We start from the raw sequence: 22,089 nt of genomic DNA on the forward strand, positions 1-22,089 counted from the left end.
TATACGCTGAACTATCCAGACAAAACACTGCATATTTCTGTTATGGAAGCAAAGAAACAGTAAACTAATTTACTTTATTGAGTTATTGAATTTTGATAACCAGCACCACCAAGATGCCACTGTTGGGCCCTTGAGCAAGACACTTAACTCCAGGTTGCCCCGGGGGGATTGTCCCTGTAATAATTGCTCTGTAAGTCGCTTTGGATAAAAGTGTCTGCCAAATGCATAAATGTAAATGTAAATGTAAATAATTGGTAACAGCATGCTTATTCTATGTCTTCTCTTTGTAACACCATGGTCAGGTTTGACAGTAAACACAGTAATTTCACATTATTGCAAAAACTGACACTCGAAAACAATACAAAATGCTTAACTTTGACAAACAATAGTTTATAAATTTAGAATGAAAAATTCAGCTATAACATGACATGATATCAATATGTTCTTTTTTTCCAACAGATGTCAGCAATCTGCCCCAATACATGACACATTCTCATATTTTCTTTGTTTCAACTCATAGAAGTGTCGTTTTTAACTTGAAGCGAAGGTAACGTAAATTTGAAGGATGCCATTTACAGGTAAATATGATCTAACTAGCATAAAATCCCAAAAGAAATGCACAGTTTTATTGTTATTATATCAGGGACGAATACGTGTTTTCATTTCTTTAGAAAAAATAAAGTTACACCTTTACTGTTTCCACAAAACAATTACGTGAACAGCCAAAGTGTCGACCTTCATTGAACAGCCTAGGAGTAAATAAATAGTTCTCATTTAATGAATGAACGCCTGGTGAAATCTGCTGAATCAATAATCCCATGACTCATTTGCCACATCAAAGATGCCATTATTAATGGATCTTTAGTGCATAGATTTAAAATGCTTGAATCACTGGGATTAATCAAAATCCCCAACACTATAAACCGCCAACACAACAGAGTGACACAAATCATGAAGCGTTATTTTGTTGATAATTTGTATATAATATTTAATAATACTGGGCAAATGCATGAAAAGTTTAGCATTTTTCACTAGGTGTTAAAGAGAAATTCACCAGTTGTATTAATGTCTACTTTAGCAACTACAAAATATCCAGTATAACACCATGAGATAATGACACTCAAGTACACAAGTCCATTTCCAATAATTATAGAGCAAACCCATCATTTTTATTCAAAATCTTTAAACACAGAGAAAGAAAGACACCACAAGAAGCAACTTTTTTAAGTTACCTGGCAAAACAGTTTTACAGTGTATTATAGGATGTAGGAAAGATCGGAATCCTATAAAGCTACTAGTTGAATGTACTATTTTCTCCTCTCAGACCCCCAGGAGTTTCTTTGCCATATAGCCTGGCATATTGTAGAGGAACAGGCCCAGAATGGCAAGAAGTAGCAGCGCCAACACAATTTTGATGACCAGCCACTTGTATTGCTTGCAGATGAGATAGCGGATTGCCTTTAGCGGGCTAATGAACCACAGGAATGTTGTGTCGGGACGGCTGGTGGGACAAAACCATTGAACAAGCTTTTAAATCATTTGTTTTAATCACCTTTGAACATTCCCACTACAAATTCCCAAGAAATTTCTGCATGTCACATAAAAACGGCAAATGCTCTCAGAATTAATCAACGAGTTTTCAGAGTATAAGTGCAATAAATGCATTGTTTAAAGAACTGTTAAATAAATAAATGCATGTCTAGTTTTTATTGATTTATTAGTAGCATCCAAAGCACACAATAACACATCACTCAGTGAAGAAATACAATGTCCATGCCAACAATTACAATACTCCAGAAACATATGAAATGATATAAAACATTATACACCAGTGTTTGGAAATGCAAATCAGACAAATTAACAAAACTACACGTTTTTAGATTATGTGAGTTTTCTTAAAAATAAAGAGCTTACAATTATGCTCAGGAAAAAAGTTTTCAACACATTTTGCACAGACAAAACTCAGATATTTTTAAAGTGTATTTCCATAAATGTAAAAGTGTCACAATCCAGCATCAGTAGTTTTTATGGATGATCAGTTATGCATTGCCCTGTTTCAATTTGCATGTATATTTTTTAAAAGGTGACGTGGGTAATGTCTGCACCACTAGCATCTCCAAACAAAACTGCAATCTGTTTGTTTAAGTGGCACCGTCTGGGCCGGATTTAACAAAATTGGGATTTTTGCAACTATGTTTAATGACGCAAGTGGCACGGAAATGACACACTTCACCTTTAACAAAGGTGAAAAACACTACTCTGCATACTACTTCTCCAACAAACAAATACAATGTTCCAAAAACATACATGTTCCTTGTATCCGCCATGAGAAATGCAGCAATATTGAATGTGGCAAGAGGATGGGAAAGCTTTTCAAGCACCCAGAAGTTTTTTCACCATGTAGCCTGGCATACTGTACAAAAACAAGCCCAGCATCGCTAATATCAAGAGCACCACCACAATTTTGATGATAAGCCACTTGTAGTTGTTGCAGATTAAGTAGCGGATTGCTTTGAGCGGACTGATGAACCACAGGAAGGTTGTGTCAGGGCGGCTGGTGGGACAAAGAAAAATGTGTTGTAAAATCTGTGGCACAGCGCTGCAGATCTGTTCAAGTAGATCATAATCCTGATGATTGCACTGAATATTTTACTCCTCTGTTCTGCTTTCCAAGAATGGATGTATGTGTGCATTAAACAAGACAAGATGGGAGGAAGTAGGCAGTATAGGAAGAACATGAAAGTGCCAGCAAGGCTTATGCAGCATTGAAATGAAAAAGGTTGAAATCATTCATTTATGAATTTGAGGCAATAAGTAATGAATTGTTGTATATTGATGAGTTTAGTGGTTCTGGAATAACAGTACACAGGTCTGCTCAAGAGATGCTGAATCTTGCCAGGACCTGCTAATGTATATATGTAAGATAAAAAAGCATGCCAATATAATGCTGATATTTCACACAATTTACTATAGAAAATAATACATTCATAATATTGCAAAAAAATGAATGAACTTTTATTTAGCAAAACAGTATAATTACTTAAAATTCCACACAAAACTTTTTTGTTAAAAAATAAATATATATATATACTGTATATAATGTGTGTTTTAATCATTTTTGGGCTGCTGCCAGCATTGGTTCACTCTCAAATTTAAAAGCTCACCATTTACACATACTGTGAACTAATTGCCAAAAAATTGTCTAATTTGTTTCAGAATAATACTCCAATTATTCATAAATAATATTGTATATGTTTACAATCTTATGATGAATAAAGAAATATGTGTTGTCCTAAATTTGTAAGCCTGTAATTCTGGTTCTGTTCACTCTACCTCACTTTGAAAAGTCTCATTTTATTCCACTAGGTGGCAGAAATTACTAGAAAAAAATATTTTTCCTCTACCACATTCCATCACAATATACAGATCTGAAATGTAGATGACGCTCTAACACATTTTATCCCTCACAGATGTGCTCGTCCATAGACATTCAGTCTAATTTTCAGTTCAAGCATCACCCTCATTATTTCATTGAATATCTCGTCCTCTCAGTGGACTACAAGCTCAAACTAGGTGTCATTAGAACGCTGAGTTCGTCTCCTCACGGTGGTGTATAATACTTTATTATCTATAGTCAATAACTTATTTTTCAGATGATTTGTTTTGCATGCTTTTCCTGCTGGATGGCATATTTTGTTCTGGACATCTAAGATATAACATTGGATTATTCACACAAACAAGCTCACAGACAACTGCCTAACGTAAGAGCAGATATAACGTTTTTAGCTATTTGGGCTTACAGTTGCAGGTATTGGAGCATAAAAGAGACATTTGTACTTGATGACTAACAAATTTCATATTCGACTTTGTGATTCTTTTGATTATCTTTTTAACTGTGGAATTAGGGCAACAAAATAAACTGTTCAGTCACATTCCTGAGAGTGGGAGCTTTAATTTATTATATGATGTGGCAGGGCGGAGGGCGGGGCCGGGTCGTGATCATACACACCCGGTCCCTTATCAGACTAATCAAGCCTCCGAGAGGGATAAAGGCCAACTGCGGAGGATTGTGCGGGAGACAGAGATTGTTTACGGACATGTCCGTCATGTGTGTTTGTGTCTTCTGTTTTAAGTTTCTCATTAAAATATTATTTATATTCTTGTCTCCTCCTTCCCATTGAATCCTTTACACTGGTGCCGAAACCCGGGAAGGAGGAGGGATACGCCGTAGTAGAGTTCTCGCCGCTACGACGGCTGCCGACCACGAGGAGTGGGAGAACCGCTGCCAGGGGCGGGGGAGTCCACTTCTGTTCCCCAAGAACGCGGTGGGGCGTTCCATCCGCCAGGGGCTGGAGGACTGTCTCCGATCCGCCCAGAGAGGTGCGGCTGTCATCCGGTAGAGGGTGGAGGAGTGGCCGAGGAATAAGCTACGGCGTATCGGAGAACTGGCGAGTAAGTGTTTTTTTTTTTATCTCTCTCTCCTCTCTCTCTCTCACTGCTGCTCCGCGTTGGCCTTTACCCTCTCATTTAAATTTTAAACTGCGGAGGATTGTGCGGGAGAGAGAGATAGTTTATGGACATGTCCGTCATGTGTGTTTGTGTCTTTCGCACAATCCTCCGCAGTCAGCCTTTATCCCTCTCGGAGACTTGATTAGCCTGATAAGGGACCGGGAGTGTATGATCACGACCCGGCTCCGCCCTCCGCCCTGCCACATATGACTTGTAATTTTAAGTAACATATATACTGAAGTGATGGTTATCTCTGAAAATTTCAGAATCTAAGCTTTCAAACGATACAACATTTGCCTGATTTATGTATACAATAACATTTTAGGCGTGAACATTTTTCGTGATATAGTGCCCACTTTAGGACCTGCTGGCGGGTCGAAGTGGTTAAATAGTAAATAGCCCATTTCTCCTGGTTTCTGTTTAGTCATCTAATTTCCAAATAAATTTTTTTTTTTGCACAAAGAAATTGTCAAAGGAACAGTTTACCCCAAAACATTTAATTCTCTAACCATTTACCTATCCCTAATCCTCATGCATTCCCAGACTTTTCTTTCTTCTGTTGAAAGATTTGAGAAGAATATCTCAGCTCTGTAGGTCCTCACAAAGTCAACAGAATCCAAAACTATGAAGCTCAACAAACACATAAAGGTAAGCCACATGACTCCAGAGGTCAAATCCAAATCTTCAGAAGTGGTATGATAAGATCAACATTTAAGTCCTTTTTTCTTTAAATCTCCACTTTCACTTATTTTGTTTTTGGTAATTTGCATTTTCCATTGATATGGCCACCTATTGGGCAGGGAGGAGTATTTATGGTAAAAATTGACATAAATATTATCTGTTTCTCACCCACATCTATCATATCAATTCTGAAGACATGGATTTAACCACAAGAGTCTTATGGATTACCTTTCTGCTGCCTTTATATACTTTTTGGAGCTTCAAAGTTTTGGTCACCATTCACTTGCATAATATGGACCTACAGAGCTGAAATATTCTTAAAACAATCGTTTGTGTTCTGTTGAAGAAATAAAGTCATAGACATCTGATATTGAATGAGGGTGATTAAATGATTAGAGAATGTTTTATTTTTGGGTGAACTATCCCTTTAATATACCTGGAAAATGGAAATAACAACAGTGCACACAGTAGTCCATCATCTCACAAAAGACAGTGATCAGTGAACATGACATTTACTTTTAGCGCACATGAAGCACTTTTACTTTGAAGTTGTTTTCACATGCTCGTGTGAATCCAGTGAGAGCAGTAATCTACTGACCACTTTCAGTTTACATGGATCGGATTGCCTGTTTGGAGTGTCATGGACAGACCGTAGTGTCACATTCTTGAGTCAGATGAACACAGTTTTCATCCAGACTGATAGAATATGTGCTTCAGAAGAAGATATACAGTATGACAGCTCCACAGGAAGCAAGAAGTTTTGTGAGATTCGAGAAGTACTGCATATTTGCAGACAGTATGTGATTGGAGTCTGATTGATATTTGCCTTTATATCATTAGACAAGACAGTTAAAAGTTACAGGGAACTGTTGAGCAAAGAGAAGAAGAATGAAACGAGAGGACTTTAAACATCACGATCTACAGCTCTGATACGCTGATCAGTTTAAGACGTATGAGACGTTGTTGTACGACGGTCTATTATATAATGCAATGTCATTTAACAACATAGCGAACTGTGATTGGCCGTTTATATGTGTCAGACAGCTGCTTCACATGCAAGCTGCCGATTCGTGGCACTGTCGCAGCTTGAGAAACGAATTGGCGGGAAGATTTATCAGCACATGTCTATAATTATATAATAATACTGAATACCAGCCGATTTATTAGCCGGTGCGATATATCTGTTCACCACTTGTCAAGAGTTTTGTTAAAGCTTCCTTTTTTATCTTTATTTCTTCGAACAATGTATAATTTTTTTTTTCAACTGTAATAAATATAATACAATTACTATTGATTTATTATTATTATTAGTAGTAGTAGTAATAAAGTGAATATTACATAACTTTACAGTAGTGATATATTTCTGTTATACTTTAAAAAAAAAAAATTCATTTAAATTGAGCTTTTATTTGGACGGAGCTTTTATTTTGAAGTGTTTCTCTGTGATGATGCTAGATTTTCAGTCTTGAAAAACCAGTCGCTTCATGACTCAAAGTGATTAAAAGGCTGCTAAGGAGGAGCTTTAAAAGGTACATGCAGTCGGTGCCGACACAACACTGTCTTCACACATTCACAAGTGCTCTCATTTGATGCGCGCCGCACATGCAAACTATATATTATCTAAATAAACGGAATGACATTCTTATGTCAGATGGTATCGGTTTTTGGTATCTGAGCATTTTTACAAGCATGAGTAGGCTACAAGTACATGAGTGCAGAATTTGACCCGATTCGGGACATGCCAAAATAAAAGTAAAAAAACTGTAAGTTGCAAATGACTGAAAGACAGACAAGAGCACATAAAGTTTAGAGTAGTTAATGTCGCTCTTACTTTGGTTTCTCGAGGGGTTCTGGTTCATTCCGTCCTTCACCAACAGGACTTTTCTCAGCCTCCTCCCCCGTCAGCAGCTGCAGCTCTGCTTCTACTTTCCCCTGAACAAACAGATAAACCCATGTGTTATAGTCAGGGTGGTCAGGGTTTGACTGGTCAGCCCCTGTTAGTAGATGTTGTAATCACACTATTCCTTCTGCAAAAATCATCTTTCTCCACTGACAGCCACTCAAATGTAGTTGTATATTCGGATAAAAGGATATTTTGTAACCAACATACAGTATACATAAATAATATATTATATTCTCATAAATGTTTCACCATTACCATTTTTTTAAGGGCTCTTAATAGTGTGAAATAAACATTTGTTTTTCCCCTGTCTGCTACTAGTGGTTCTAATACAAGAGTGATCAGTCAAATGAAATTCACGGTTCAGGTGATTGGCTCAAAATGTGTTTAGAATTGAGTGCCTATGAAGCTAAATGCCAGCAAGCAGTTTGCACACTGTCACATCCTCCAGATCTGTTCACACCAGATCCCCTTCCCCTGAGTATTAATCCCTTCCCAGACTACATTTCCGAGAATCCCTTTCCTCCCGCCATTAACTCTCACACCTGATTTCCATTCCCTCCTCATCTCCCAGTGTTTATAGTCTCCACGCTACTTCACTGCGAAGTCTTGCCAATTCACTCTGTTGTCTTGCATTTCTGAGTGTTTATCTTCCTCTATTGCCTGCCTGTTTTGACCTTAGCCTGTTCCGTGGATTTACCCCTTTTGTCTACTGTTTTTGGAGTTAATGCATTGTGTGGATTGCTTACCAGGTTTTGAACTCTGCCTGTATGACTACGCTCTCTAATAAACTCTGCGTATGGATCTTCACTCTGTGTCTGCCTCTGACTCGTTACACATTCTTTCAGGGTTGTATGTGCCAGCTGAGCAACTGCCTTTGAGATGAATGCTAATGCTAACGGATAGCATTCTCCAGGTTTATTAAAACTGCTTGATGCATTTATTGTAATCAGATTTGTTACTAACATTCATTTAATTAAATGACTCAAGTACATTACTTGTGTTACAAATAAGTAATACTTGTAATAGATGTAATAGAATACATGTAAAACATAAATTATGCTATTATGTTGGTCTGTTTGTGTTTCCACATTACAAGTCAATGGAAGAGAGAAACGCAAGTTTCTTAGTGTGTGACTTGTGTGCAACAATGAACAAGGAAGAAATATAGACATTATTTTGAATTCTTTGAGCGGAAAAATAAAATCGTACAAAACGAAGTAACTGTGTAATATGATTACTTTTTTGATGACGTAATCAGAAGTCAGTCATCTAATTACAATTTTAGAGAAGTAATTTGCATGTTGTTTGGCATGATGTGAAGTAAAATGATTGTAACACAGCCTCTTGCGCATTACTGTTAATGTAAAGCGGCCAATAAAGACAGCATTAATTAGTTAAATAAACGTCTCACAGGCACCCTCATGTTTCAGTCAATTGGATTTTGAACAAAGCTTTCAAAAATGGTAACTTTTGTTAATAAGTTGCATGATTATTTTAGTAAAAAAAAGCTGTTTGATTAGTATGCTGTCTAAATTTGTTCAGTCGAATCAGAGCCAGAAACTATTTTGCCCAAAATGGATCACTTGAATTAAAATGAATGTGAGATATTGGAACACAATGTGGAGGATGTAGAAAAGGAAGTCCCACCTTACAGGTAAAAGAGCAAATCAACTTTTAGATACAGACTCCTCCTGTCACTCAACTCGGGAACGTGCACAATACATTTCTCTTGGTGATAGCAGTTATTCAGGTGTCTTAGTGCCTTCCTGAGACTATGGACTAACATTTTTTTTTCCTCTGGCAAAAAAGTTTTTTTTATTTGTCTGATTTTTATCTCTCTCTAAACATTTGTGTTTTTTTACTCTCTTAAAGTTTTTTTTATCTCTTACAAAAAAAAATTTTCTCTGAATTTTTGTATCTACTCAAGAGGCAACATGTGGTACCAACCTCAGCCACCAGGTGCCACTATCAGTACATATGACATTTTATGCTTACAAGAAGACAGAATTGTGGTACTTTATCTGTTGATTTATAGTTATATTATAATACAATAACAAGAATGTTTCGCAAACATTAAATAAAAAAAACATAATGTTAGACAGTCTTCTAATACATGAATATGTTTCATATGGCAATCGCTGTCAAATCAATCAAAGTGCTGCAAACGATTTTATCATGGAAAGGTATGCAAAAAAATAACCATACTCCCTGAAAGATTTCACTGAAAGAACTGCCCTGAGACAGTTATTATCTCTGGAAAAAGTTACAAAGTTAAATAATAAAAAAAATGATTCGTTCAATCAGCTTTGTGTCAGTATCAACAGTACCGGTGCAGTGGTTTGGAAAGAGGGGGCGTGGCTAAATCAACGGCTCAATCTTGTGGAAATTAAAACGGCTAAAATCGCTTCCAGCACCTTTAATACTGACTATTGCGAAGCCTCTCGCAGAGTTTCAAAGACGTCCATCTAGCAAATGTTTACATAAGCCAGCAATTTAAAAAAGCACAATATCAATAGAAGCATCGATATTCCTATATCATTAAAACATCAGAAATAACTCCCTTTGTCACACTTGACAACAAATGCCATATGAAGTATTTCACCTGGTGACATTTTTTTTTTATCTTCTGGTTCAGTGCTTCCATGAAACACAGCTGGACGAGCACAGCTCCGAATGCAGGGATCTCAAGAGTGTTTTTATAAGTCTAAAACGTATCGGTTACCTAACGTAACCTCGGTTCTCTCTAGATGAGGGAACGAGTATTGCGTAAGCTAGCTTACGCTACGGGAAAGATTCATCTTTTCTGAGATATTGAAGCCAAAAAATTATCCTTAATTTTTTTATCCATTGTCAACGCAGTGTGGCAGCTGCAGACCTTGAGCGGGCTAGCTAGCGAGCTCATAGGTTGCTCTGCGGCAACTGCTGCAGCCTATAGACGAGCTTGGGCGAACTCGCATCCAATGAGAGGCGTCCGCGCTCACTGCATCAAAGCCCGCCAAAATGGGCGTGACTAGAGTGCATATAAGCGTAGTTCGTAGGCTGGAACCCTGGTTTTCATTGACTGAAGCGTAAAAGTCGCCGTGGCGCGAAGCACGGCCGGCTACGCAATACTCGTTCCCTCATCTAGAGAGAACCGAGGTTACGTTAGGTAACCGATACGTTCTCTTACGAGAGGTTCTCTCGTATTGCGTAAGCTAGCTTACGCTACGGGAACCCATTGTCAACGCCGTCGCGCCAAGCATCCACTGTATGAGCCCCAGGGAATTAAGGGGGACCCGGGGAGCCCTTATGAGTGGGGAAATAATATTTGGCCGGCAAGAATGCGGGTCATTGATTGTGTAATACATAAGCACATAGTGGGAAGGGAACGACAGAGCGGCGGTGCCGGTCTGTGTGGAATGTGTCCCATCAGTGCAGCTCACCAGGGGAGCTGTAGCGTATTAAACCGCTAGTAGTTTTGCCTGCAGAGCGGGCACTTCCATATTGTAAAATCTGACAAAGGTGGAGGGGGAAGTCCATCCCGCTGCCACACATATGTCGTGAATGGAAATCCCGCTGGACCATGCCCACGAGGATGCCATGCCTCTAGTGGAGTGAGCCCTAATGCCCAACGGGCATGGCAGGTCTTTTGACGCGTATGCAGCAGCAATAGCGTCCACTATCCATCTAGATAGTGTCTGTTTCGAGGCGGCGAGACCTTTGGTGCGCCCTCCGAACGAAAAACAAAAAGCTGCTCAGAGCATCTGAAAGCGGCAGAGCGCGCAGTATACAATCTCAGTGCTCTGACCGGGCAAAGGAGATTGGCGTCGCGTTCGCTATCGGGTGCTGGCAGCGCCGATAGGGAAATGACCTGTGCTTTGAAGGAGTACCGATCACCTTGGGAACATAGCCGTGTCTAGGCTTTAAAATGACCTTGGAGTCACTTGGTCCAAACTCAAGACACGCAGCGCTGACAGACAGCGCGTGAAGGTCTCCCACACGTTTGACTGATGACAGGGCAGTCAGAAAAACGGTTTTGAGTGAAAGGTATTTCAAATCCACGGATTGAAGTGGTTCGAAAGGGGGGCTTTCATAGTTTCGAGAACTATAGAAAGATCCCAGATGGGAACCGATGGGGGCGCGGGGTTCATCCTTCTAGCTCCCCTGAGGAAGCGGATGACCAGCTCGTTTTTACCCCATGACTGGCCGTGCAGGGGTTCAGCGAACGCCGCAATGGCCGCCACATACACTTTGAGCGTGGATGGGGATCTGCCCTTATCCAGCAGCTCTTGTAGAAATACGAGCAGCGACGACACCCCACATGTCCGCGGGTCCAGGTCTCTGTCGGTGCACCATTTTGAGAACACAGACCATTTTGACGCATAGAGTCTTCTCGTGGAAGGGGCTCTAGCGTGTATGATGGTGTTTATTACTCCTTCTGGCAGAGCGACGGGTAGTCGTTGATCACCCACGCATGCAGCCCCAGCGCTCTGGGTGGGGATGCCAGATTGTGCCGCGAGCTTGAGAGAGGAGATCTGCTCTCACTGGGATGGGCCACGGCGCTGTCAGTGACAGCTGCGTAAGCTCCGGGAACCATGTCTGATTCTCCCAACGCGGGGCTATGAGGAGCACCGAGTGACGCGTTTCCCTGATCCTCTGCATTACCTGTGGCAATAGCGAGACGGGAGGGAAGGCGTAAGCGGGCGTCTGGGCCAGTCCTGGGCCAGCGCGTCCTCGCTTCGAGAAAAATATAGGGCAGTGAGAGTTGTCTTTGGACGCAAAGAGGTCTATCTCTGCTCTGCCGAATAGGTGCCATAACGTCTGGACTGTTTGAGCGTGCAGGGACCATTCCCTGGGGGAATATTGTCTCTGGACAGTCTGTCCGGGCCGTCGTTCAGGTGGCCTGGCACGTGCGTCGCCCTCTGCGAGCGCAGGTGGCACTGGGACCAACTCAGTATGCGTTTCGTCAGATGGAAGAGGTTCCTGGATCTGACACCGCCCTGACGGTTTAGGTAGGATACCACAGATCTGTTGTCCGAACGGACCAGGACGTGGTGACCCTGAATGACCGGGAGAAAGCGCACGAGCGCGTACTCGACCGCTATCATTTCCAGACAATTTATGTGAAGGAGCTTTTCCTGAACTGACCATAGGCCGAAAACCGGAGAGCCCTCGCAGACCGCGCCCCAACCCGTGTTGGACGCGTCTGTCGAGATGACTTTTCGGCGAGATACAGGTCCCATTGTCACTCCCCGCTGATACCATTCGGCCACTGTCCAGGGCTGCAGAGCTGATATACAGGTCTGAGTCACCTTGATGGGCTGGCGGCCTGTGGCCCAAGCCCGGCGAGACGCGCGGTGTTTAGCCAATGCTGAAGCGGGCGCATGTGCAGTAAACCCAGCTGAAGTACTGCTGCGGCTGAGGCCATGTAACCTAGCACTCTCTGGAATTTCTTCAGAGGCGTGAGGCTGTTCATCTGAAAAGATGCGGCTAGTCGCTGAACACGGCGTGCGCGCTGTGTAGATAAGAGAGCCGTCATTGCCACGGAGTCTAGTTCTATTCCCAGGAAGGAAATGGTCTGACTGGGCTGTAGTGAGCTCTTGGTCCAATTGACTGCAAGACCCAAACTGTTCAGATGGCTGAGGAGAACTGCTCTGTGAGACAGAAGCTCCATATGTGACTGAGCCATAATCAGCCAGTCGTCCAAATAGTTCAGAATTCACAAACCCTGACTCCGCAGGGGTGCGAGCGCCGCATCCATGCACTTCGTGAAAGTACGGGGTGCTAAGGACAGGCCGAACGGAAGGACGGTGTATTGATAAACCTGGCCGTCGAAGGCGAATCTCAAGAATGGCCTGTGACGGGATTTATCTGAATCTGAAAGTATGCATCTTTCAGATCGAGAGAAATAAACCAGTCCCCTGGCGCACATGCGCGAGGAGTTGCCTGATTGTAAGCATTTTGAACGGTCTTTTTGCAAGCACCTTGTTCAAAACCCTGAGATCTAATATGGGTCTGAGGCCGCCGTCTTTCTTGGGAACAAGAAAATAACGGCTGTAAAGCCCCGACTCGCTCAGAGAGGGTGGCACTTTTTCTATGGCCCTTTTGCACAGAAGGCTTGCTATTTCTGAACGAAGCATGCACGCTGCTTCCGTGTTCACAGTGGTTTCGAGCCGCGCTCTGAAGCGAGGAGGGCGGCGATCGAACTGTAGCAAATAGCCCTGTTGTATTGTGCTTAACACCCACTTGGATATCCCTGGAATAGCTTCCCACGCTTTGAAGCGTAACGCTAGAGGGTGAATGGCCAATTCGCTCTGATTGCCGCACACAGAGCGCTGAACAAAATGTGTGAGCGCGTTTAGTGTGTTCATGCATGATTGCTCGCAGACAGCATGAACAGGCTGTTTTGTGAGTGACTTCCCGATTGGAATGAAAGGGGAAAGAGTCACATCTGTTACGTGATGCGCAAGCATAGTCATAGGCACGGGACTTACACACAGAGGAATGTTTGCTGGCCGTGTAACAGAGCGGGCAGAGAATGGGCGCGCGCACGCATTTGTGGGCGCCTTCATTGATTCTGACGCTCGAGCGGTTCGTAACCGCTTTATGTGAGCGTGCTCTGGTGGGGACACGAGACATGCAGTGCTTGTGTGCAGAAGTGAACACTGGATTGTGGGCAAATTTTCTACACATAGGGCTGGTCGTGTGACAGAGCGGGCAGAGAATGGGCGCGCGCACGCATTTGTGGGCGCCTTCATTGACTCTGACGCTCGAGCGGTTCGTAACCGCTTTATGAGAGCGTGCTCTGATAGGGGCACGGGATGTGTTATGCTTGTGTGTAGGGGCGAACACTGGGTTGTGGGCACTTTTTCTACACATAAGACATGTTTGCTCTTTACAAGATTTATTTGGGTCGCCGTGAAAACGGCGTTTGAGTGCAGGCAAGCGGGCAGTGTCACCGGCTTGTTGGCTGCTAAATTCACCACTGTAGTAGCCTGAGAGAAGGGGACTGACAGGGGCAAAGTTTTGACGGTGGTCCGGCCGCGGCGGGACTGAGCCGTCGTTTGTTCAACAAAGTTAGGAAGACTTCGGTTGCTCTGGTTTCAGCGTTATCTTAAATCGAGGCCCGCGGGGGGGCGGCGGTCTGCGGCGGCTGTCTGAACGCGATCGAGGGCGGCCGCCCTGTCGACGCTGAGAAGTCTGAGTTTGTTGAACTGGGCGCTGTGAAGAGGCTCGTGCAGGAGGCTGGTCACGTGAGCGGCCTGCAGAGGAGCTAGCGCGACGCGGCAGGAAGAGGTTCATGGCTTGGGTGGCTTTCTGGACTTCTGAGAAGCGGTCAACAATGCCACTCACCGCGGAGCCGAAGAGACCGGTCGGAGAGAGCGGTGCGTTGAGGAACGTGGAGCGCTCTGCTTCTCCCATGTCGGCTAGTGTTAGCCATAAGTGTCTCTCGGTCACAGTCAGCGATGCCATGCACTTCCCTAGAGCTTGGGCTGCAGCTTTGGTAGCGCGAAGGGCGAGGTCTGTCGCGCTTCGTAGATCAGTAACAGCCTCTGGGTGCCTGCCTTTCTCATCCCACTCCGAAGAAGGTCTGCTTGTAGGATCTGTAAAACGGCCATTGAGTGCAGCGCAGATGCGGCTTGGCCGGCGGCGGAATAGGCGCAGCCAACATAGGCGGAAGTCGCTCTGCAGGCCTTAGACGGGAGCACAGGCTTGGAACGCCATCTCGCGGAGGGCGGACAAAGGTGTGCTGCTACCGAGTCCTCGACCGGGGAATGGATGAGTAGCCTCTCTCAGTGGCGCCGTCCACCGATGCGAGAGAGGTGGAGACGTGGGAACGGGTCCTGGCTGAAAAAGGAGCATTCCACGACTTTGCAAGCTCTGTATGTAATTCCGGCAGGAAGGGAGCGGCCCGGGCCGCGGGTGTAGAGCGGCGATGGCTTTGAAGAAAGCAGCCGTCGAGTCTGTTGGGTGCCTGCTCAGGGGCGGTGACCACTCGAGCCCGAGGCGGTCGACGGCCTGTGTGAGGAGGCGTGTTAACTCCCCTTCGACTCCGGCGCGGGTCCTGCTGGATTCCTGGGCCGAGGAGGAGGCTTGGGAGCCTGACCACTCCTCGCTGTCCGAAGCCATGATGGAACAGCGGCCCTTATCCTCCGCCTCGTCATCCGAGATGGCAGCAGTGCGGCCGCTCGGCGGCAACTGCGCGTCCCGGGGGGGCGGGGAGGGTGAAAGCGATGCTCGAGGGAGAGGCTCCGGCGAGGCAGTCGCTTCAACCACAGTTTCCGGCAGCCTTTGTGAGCGGCGCTTCTTCCTGCGCAGCTGAAGGTAAGGCGGCGCGGCGGTTTCTGCTTTGAGCGCTTTGAGTCGAGCCCGCAGGGTCGACATCGGTAGCTCCTCACAGAAATCGCATCCGCCCTCAGCGAGGGCGAGCTCTGCGTGCCCCAGTCCCAGGCAGAGAGCGCAGATGATGTGGCGGTCTCCTGTGCTGAGAAGGGCGCGACATGAGGCGCAAGTGGAGCGAGGCATCTTGAAAAAGACGCTCGTACTCTTTTGTGAATAATTCGTGAGAACTAGCTTGCTTTAAAAGGATACGTCGTCGGATGGCGTAGCTCGCAGGATGGCTGAAGGTGGCTGAGACAGCCGGCTTCTTCTAGCGCTGTCCACGCTTGCTTGATGCCCCTCGAACGACGACGCGGCTTCCAGGTCAGCGATGCGAAGAGCTTCGCTGAAGAGATGAAAATCAGGGTTCCAGCCTACGAACTACGCTTATATGCACTCTAGTCACGCCCATTTTGGCGGGCTTTGATGCAGTGAGCGCGCGGACGCCTCTCATTGGATGCGAGTTCGCCCAAGCTCGTCTATAGGCTGCAGCAGTTGCCGCAGAGCAACCTATGAGCTCGCTAGCTAGCCCGCTCAAGGTCTGCAGCTGCCACACTGCGTTGACAATGGATACAAAAATTAAGGATAATTTTTTGGCTTCAATATCTCAGAAAAGATGAATCTTTCCCGTAGCGTAAGCTAGCTTACGCAATACGAGAGAACCTCTCGTAAGAGAAATATGATTAGCATGACAGAGCAATTTAAAACACTTTTTATGACCCAATGCAACCAAAGTGAGATGCTCCAAAAGCGTCCATCTGATGCATGTGTACATTGATGCATTTAATTAGAAAAGCCCTTATAAAAAATCTATCTTGGACTGATTGATTAATTCAATTGCAAAATGTATTGCTGTGCACACTAGGCCAAGTACTATAGGCTTATGCTCAATAATAGGGAAATAAATAATATATTGCTTTCTAAAAGCACTTTTTGTATTGTCTAATCAATGCTTCACTCATCTGCCACAATAATGTAATGCATTTTAATGATCTGAATTATTGTATTTTGAATTATTTCATCATTATACAGTATATTAAATGATTGTTATTTGAGGGTATTTCTCAGCAACTATTTATATATGTGTAGCAGGGTAAAGTGTACCCATGTTGGTCATTGGCCAGTGTCATGTAAAAACATTGAACCTATCAGTAGTCTGGTGTTATGGTATAAAATGGGGAGGTTTTTGTCACTGGGGATGCGTTGTCACCCGTACCGCCCCTTTACGGAAGTTGCCATTTTTTTGAATGGGATAGTATCTGGAGTGCCGTCTCTGCGTTGTGGTGCTGTGCATAGGCTGCCCCTGGCTTTAAGGTTGGTACGGTTGCTTTGAAGATGTTCTTTTTTTGTCAGTGGAACGTTTGTTTACTATCTTGAGTCTTTGTGTAGCTCGTCAACGAACAAACAACTGCATGTTATGGTCAGTGACCGTGCATAGTACCGCGTTGTGAACATCTCCCGGTATGTATGAGAGCCATTCGCGTGGTTGGTCTCTTTTGTTTCATTAGTAATTCTTCTGTTTTATGTTTGACAGGTTGAGTGAAACGATCAAGGGTTTCATCTCTATTACGGGACGAGATGCGCATCTTTTGATGTAACGCACTGTCTGCCTTGCCTGGGCTTATTCCGGTCATTGTCGTTGTGGAGTGAACTTTGTGTGTTTTTTGTAACAGCGGGCCCGGACGATTGCACGCCGCAGAGTGAGAACAAAAGTAGTCGTGACTATTTTCTGTCTGGCTTGCCCGTCGAGCGTGCGGGCGATCGTGGCCTTATTTTTGTTTCATTCTTTTATTTTCATTTCTTGTTTTGCTGTGAATTGTAATTGATAATTTCCCTTTTTGTTTTGTGCTAATTTTTGCTTGTATTGTATATAATTTATTTTTGTAGGTTTAAACTTATTTTGAGTTACAAGCTGAGCTTGAATATTGTCATTGTATATTTTTCTCCCATGTTTGTGAACTGACTTTTTTTCTTTATTTGGGGCTGGTTAGTACCAGCTAATCAGTGTTTAGTGTTTGTCCTTTTCTCCTATGTAATTGGGTGGTGGGGGAAGTGTATAGAGGAGGGGTTTAGCTGCTGTTTAACACTGTTCACCTTGAGTGCCGTGCTCCTTTGAATTTACCTCACCAGAGTGTATGTGTGTGTGGGTACTAAGCGTGGTGTGTAAATTTAGGGTCACAGCAGGCCTTCTCCCTCCCTTAAGCTTTCTTTTGTATTTGTTTGTTTTTTTTGTATTTATTTACGGTATGTATATTGAAGTTTTCTAAAGTGTTTTTCTTGTTTTCTTCGTTTCTTTCTGACATGTGAATATTGCGCCCTCGAGATATTAATGTATTGATGGTTTTAACTTTTGTATTTGAATAAAGCAGCCTCCTCTTTGGTACTCCCTGGTCTATGTCTCTCTGCTCACCCATTTTTCGGTAACGAACCTGTGCGCCCCCTGTTCTGGGGCTGGTAGTTCCTGGTATATACTGGGTGGCGTAGTCGAACGTTAGTATAATTATTGGTGCTTCTTACAGTTCCTTCTAGTACCTGACGCCCCTGGCCACATATGCGATCAATTGCGATTCATTAGATGAAATAATTGGCATATCATGTCATTAATTTAATGACAAATTTGAATCGATTGCCACCCCTATATGAAACACGAAAGTTATCAAAATGTCAAAGATGCTTTAGTCAATACAACTAAAATACGGCGCCCAAGAAACAATCTATTATATAACTGACATTTTACAATTTGTAGATTTATGCGATGGCCACTTACTGTAATTTCCATCTCGTCATTTTCATCTCGTGCCACAAATGGCCACCATCCTTTAATTCTCTTCTGTTTGAAGAGGTTCACCATCGGCATATCCTGCTCATTGAGGACCATGTCAATGGAGCACTGCTTCGCTGTTTTTGCCCCACGAGGGAATCGATTCAGGTCGAGTTCAATTGCGCCTGAATCCAAACACAAACACACAGTGGAAAAATTAGGCTGAAAATAAAAATATGTTTTGATTGAGTCTCTACATAGTAAAAATACAAAAGCACACCCAGGAAGTCATCGGCAGAGAAATGATCTGCATCCCACACTTGTATATTCAGTCGGGCAGGAATTTTATACTCAGTCTCGTCCCATGAAAACATGGACTCTTTCTTGGAGATGACGATTTTCTCTTCAGCTTGTAGATAGTCAAAGGGGTAAATGAAGCGCCAGTTGAAGTTGCCCTCTCCGGTCAGTGAGTGATAGTGGACGTCTGTGTCCTGCTTGTCCTCCTGTTGGCCTTTGAGCCATCTGTTGGTCAAAAATTAAACATGGATGGAGTCGGTTACCCTTATGAGCATGAAAAATACTTCTATAATATGGGCAAAAGTTTGTAGATACTTTATGAAAAAAATATCATACCCTCTAACAAATATGTCACTGGACTTTTCCCCCGTAAAGATATCATCATCCTCCAGAACGACTTCATCTGTATTCCACACGATCACCCTGAGCTCAAATCTGACAATGAAGAGTATATATTTTGAAGAAAATAAATTAAAAGTCTTCTGTATATCATATTTTATTTAAGATCTCAAAGTGATGATTCCTACTTCTTTGGCTTTCTTGGTGAAATATCCAGAGCCGGACCAGGTGCCGGCATATCCTTCGGAAACATGTCCACCCACATCTCAATTCTCCCCTACATCAGGAGAATCCCACCATAAACACTCGGTTTAGTTCACTGATTTACTTTTCTAAGACACCAATCATTTGAGGATTCCTGACCTGCTCAATTCCGGGTTTATCAGGATTCAGAAGAGGCCTCGTCTCCACGTGCTCTGGAACGAGTGTGCAGCCTATCCTTGGGATATCTTTCCAGTGGTTTAGTACAGCAAGAGCAAGATGCTCATCCGTCTGTTTCTTCAATCCTGAAATTGTATATTAATAAAGTGACCCCAAAAAGTTTTCACTTTTGGATGCTTAAGTCTTAGAAATATATGAATGTCATAAGAATTAAACGTTTCTTCTGTGCTCCAGTTCTGCTGCAGCTTTTCTCAGAACTAACTTCACTTTCCAGAGTTATTTTTGAACACATTCAAATTATTTTTTTCAAAAAAGCTGATGTCCTGATGATTTTCCTAGTTCACACGTGTGTCATATCGGAGTACTTCTGAAATGTAATCTTAAACTGATTACGAATAACACAATTATAATTGTAATCAGTAAGGTAATCTTTTTAATCCAATTGCGTTTGGATTACTTGTGGATTACTAATTGCATGTTTTGATGAAAATATTATTTGAAGTGTATCAATATTAGGAATGTCCTGATACCATGTTTTTGAGAACGAGTACGAGTACCAGTACTTCATTTTATGTACTCGCCGATACAGAGTCCATATCAACAGTTAATTTGAATTTTATCATTAAAATGGTGTTTAAATTAATTAATTAATTAAAAATAATATTTTTATAATGATATCAAATGAAAAATAACAATACATTTTCAACATAATATTGTATTATTTTTTATCATATAAAGTGGTGCAGAACAGAGCATCACAGATGTGAGATATTGCTTAAATATAATACAATTACTATTGATTTATAATAATAATAATAATTATTATTAGTAGTAGTAGTAATAAAGTGAATATTATATAACTTTACAGTAGTGATATATTTCTGTCATACTTTTTTTTTCATTTAAATTGAGCTTTCATTTGGACGGAGCTTTTATTTTGAAGTGTTTCTTTGTGATTATGCTAGATTTTCTATAAACTATATATATTATCTAAATAAATGGCAGCTTTTGCTGTTAAATAATCTCACTAGGACATAATGTTATTTTTATTTGTGTCGGGGAAGGTATTCCTTTCCAACTCCTATTCTTTCAGGGGAAAAAGACCCCAAAGGGTGGCGAGATACGTCACATGGGTTTTCATGCCACATGTGGGAATGGCGCGGTGGTAGATCCTACCTGCTGTGAGGGAGGAGTTGCTGCAATACGGTGAACGAGAGGCAGCGGGGACTGCCCAAGGGAGATGCAGGTCCACCCCGGAAAATACACACAGGGGAATTAATCCACACAGGGGCCCGTCCTGTGGAGCACCTACTCCAGTACAGTGTAGTTTCAGTACCCGTAGTGGGTCTGGTCATTGAATTCATCCACTGAATTCGTGGACCAGAGGGCTAGGGAGGAGTCATCCAGAGAGCCGAGTTAGTGGGATTTCCTGGGATAAGATCGCACATGATCAGCTCAGAGGAGGGGAAAGGCGCTAGGTGCAAGCGATACACCCGGTCAGTTGTAAAATCTCGTAAAGATATAGGGTGTTGCCCAGCCCGCTGCTTTGCATATGTCTGCTAGGGAGGTGCCATTGGCCAGTTCCCATGAGGATGCCACACTTCTCGTTGAGTGTGCTCGAACCCGCAAGGGGCAGGCACGGCCTGGGTGTGATAGGCCAATGCAATGGCATCAACAACCCAGTGGGAAAGTCTCTGTTTGGAGACAGTGTCTGTTTTGGACTGCCTCCCCTCCAACCTCTCCTGTAGAAATGAGAGCACTGAACTGACTGTGCACCTCTGCGGGTCTTCGGACTGGGAAGAACACCAATTTGCAAACAAGCGCCACTTTAGGGCGTAAAGTTGCCTGGTAGAGGGAGCTCTGGCTTGGTTGATCGTGTCTATGATGGCAGGTGGTAGGCCACTTAGGTCTGGGCGTGGATGCGAGAGGGTGCCCCGTCCCTGAGAAAGAAGGTCCTTCCTCAGGGGAATTCGCCAGGGAGGTGCTGTCGCGAGGAGCATGAGATCCGAGAACCAAGTCTGTGTGGGCCAGTAGGGGGCCACCAGAGTGACTTGTTCCTCGTCCTCCCTGGCCTTGCACAGCACCCGCACAAGAAGGCTCACTGGGGGAAATGCGTACTTGTGCAGCCCCTGGGACCAGCTATGTGCCAGCGTGTCTGTCCCGAGGGGAGCCTCCGTTAGGGAGTACCAGAGCGGGCAATGGGAGGTGTCCTGGGAAGTGAACAGGTCTATCTGTGCTTTGCCGAACCGTTCCCAAATCAGCTGGACTACCTGGGGGTGGAGCCTCTACTCTCCGCTGAGCGTACCTTGTTGCAACAGCGTGTCCGCGTTGAGGTTGCAAGTGGCGCGCAGCGATCTGAGGAGGTAAAACACATTTAAAAGAGTGGTGGTGGTGTAGTGGCTAAAGCACAGGGCTGTTAATCAGAAGGTCGCTGGTTCGAACCCCAAGGCCACCATCATTGTGTCCTTGAGCAAGGCACTTAACTCCAGGTTGCTCCGGGGAGATTGTCCCTGTAATAATTGCACTGTAAGTCGCTTTGGATAAAAGCATCTGCCAAAAAAAAAAAATGGAGATGCTTGCGTAAATTTTCTATTGATCATATCAGCAGTCCTTCAAATAAAGATCAAATGATTGAGAAGAACCTTATAACTGGCATATATCCAGATGTATAAAACTGATTCAGGTGTCTGGATCACAGTGATGTTGTTCAGTCTTGCCAAAGTGTGTCAGATATCTGTGGTCTGCATTGTCCTCCGCTTTACAGCGCTCAGAATCGGTCTGCAAGATCAAAACTGCGCATGTAAATTGCGTTTAGAAGCGATTATGTGGCCGCGTTTGTGCCGTTGCCTGATCTGCATAA

The 22,089-nt window shown here is 43.5% G+C and overlaps 1 protein-coding gene across 1 annotated transcript in view; it reads right to left on the bottom strand.

The window, feature by feature from the left end:
• Positions 1-2,373: 2,373 nt before the first annotated feature.
• LOC127657285 (otoferlin-like) overlaps positions 2,374-22,089 on the bottom strand; it is a 72,760-nt gene continuing 53,044 nt past the window's right edge. Inside the window, exons 37-43 of the mRNA XM_052146012.1 lie at positions 19,212-19,354; positions 19,037-19,125; positions 18,846-18,944; positions 18,493-18,734; positions 18,219-18,397; positions 7,022-7,122; positions 2,374-2,554 (exon numbers count right to left, since the gene is read on the bottom strand). Of these exons, the coding sequence (XP_052001972.1) occupies positions 2,374-2,554; positions 7,022-7,122; positions 18,219-18,397; positions 18,493-18,734; positions 18,846-18,944; positions 19,037-19,125; positions 19,212-19,354 (1,034 nt within the window). The remainder of the gene's footprint in view (positions 2,555-7,021; positions 7,123-18,218; positions 18,398-18,492; positions 18,735-18,845; positions 18,945-19,036; positions 19,126-19,211; positions 19,355-22,089) is intronic.

Source organism: Xyrauchen texanus, chromosome 16, assembly GCF_025860055.1.
Source record: "Xyrauchen texanus isolate HMW12.3.18 chromosome 16, RBS_HiC_50CHRs, whole genome shotgun sequence".
Lineage (NCBI taxonomy): Eukaryota > Metazoa > Chordata > Actinopteri > Cypriniformes > Catostomidae > Xyrauchen > Xyrauchen texanus.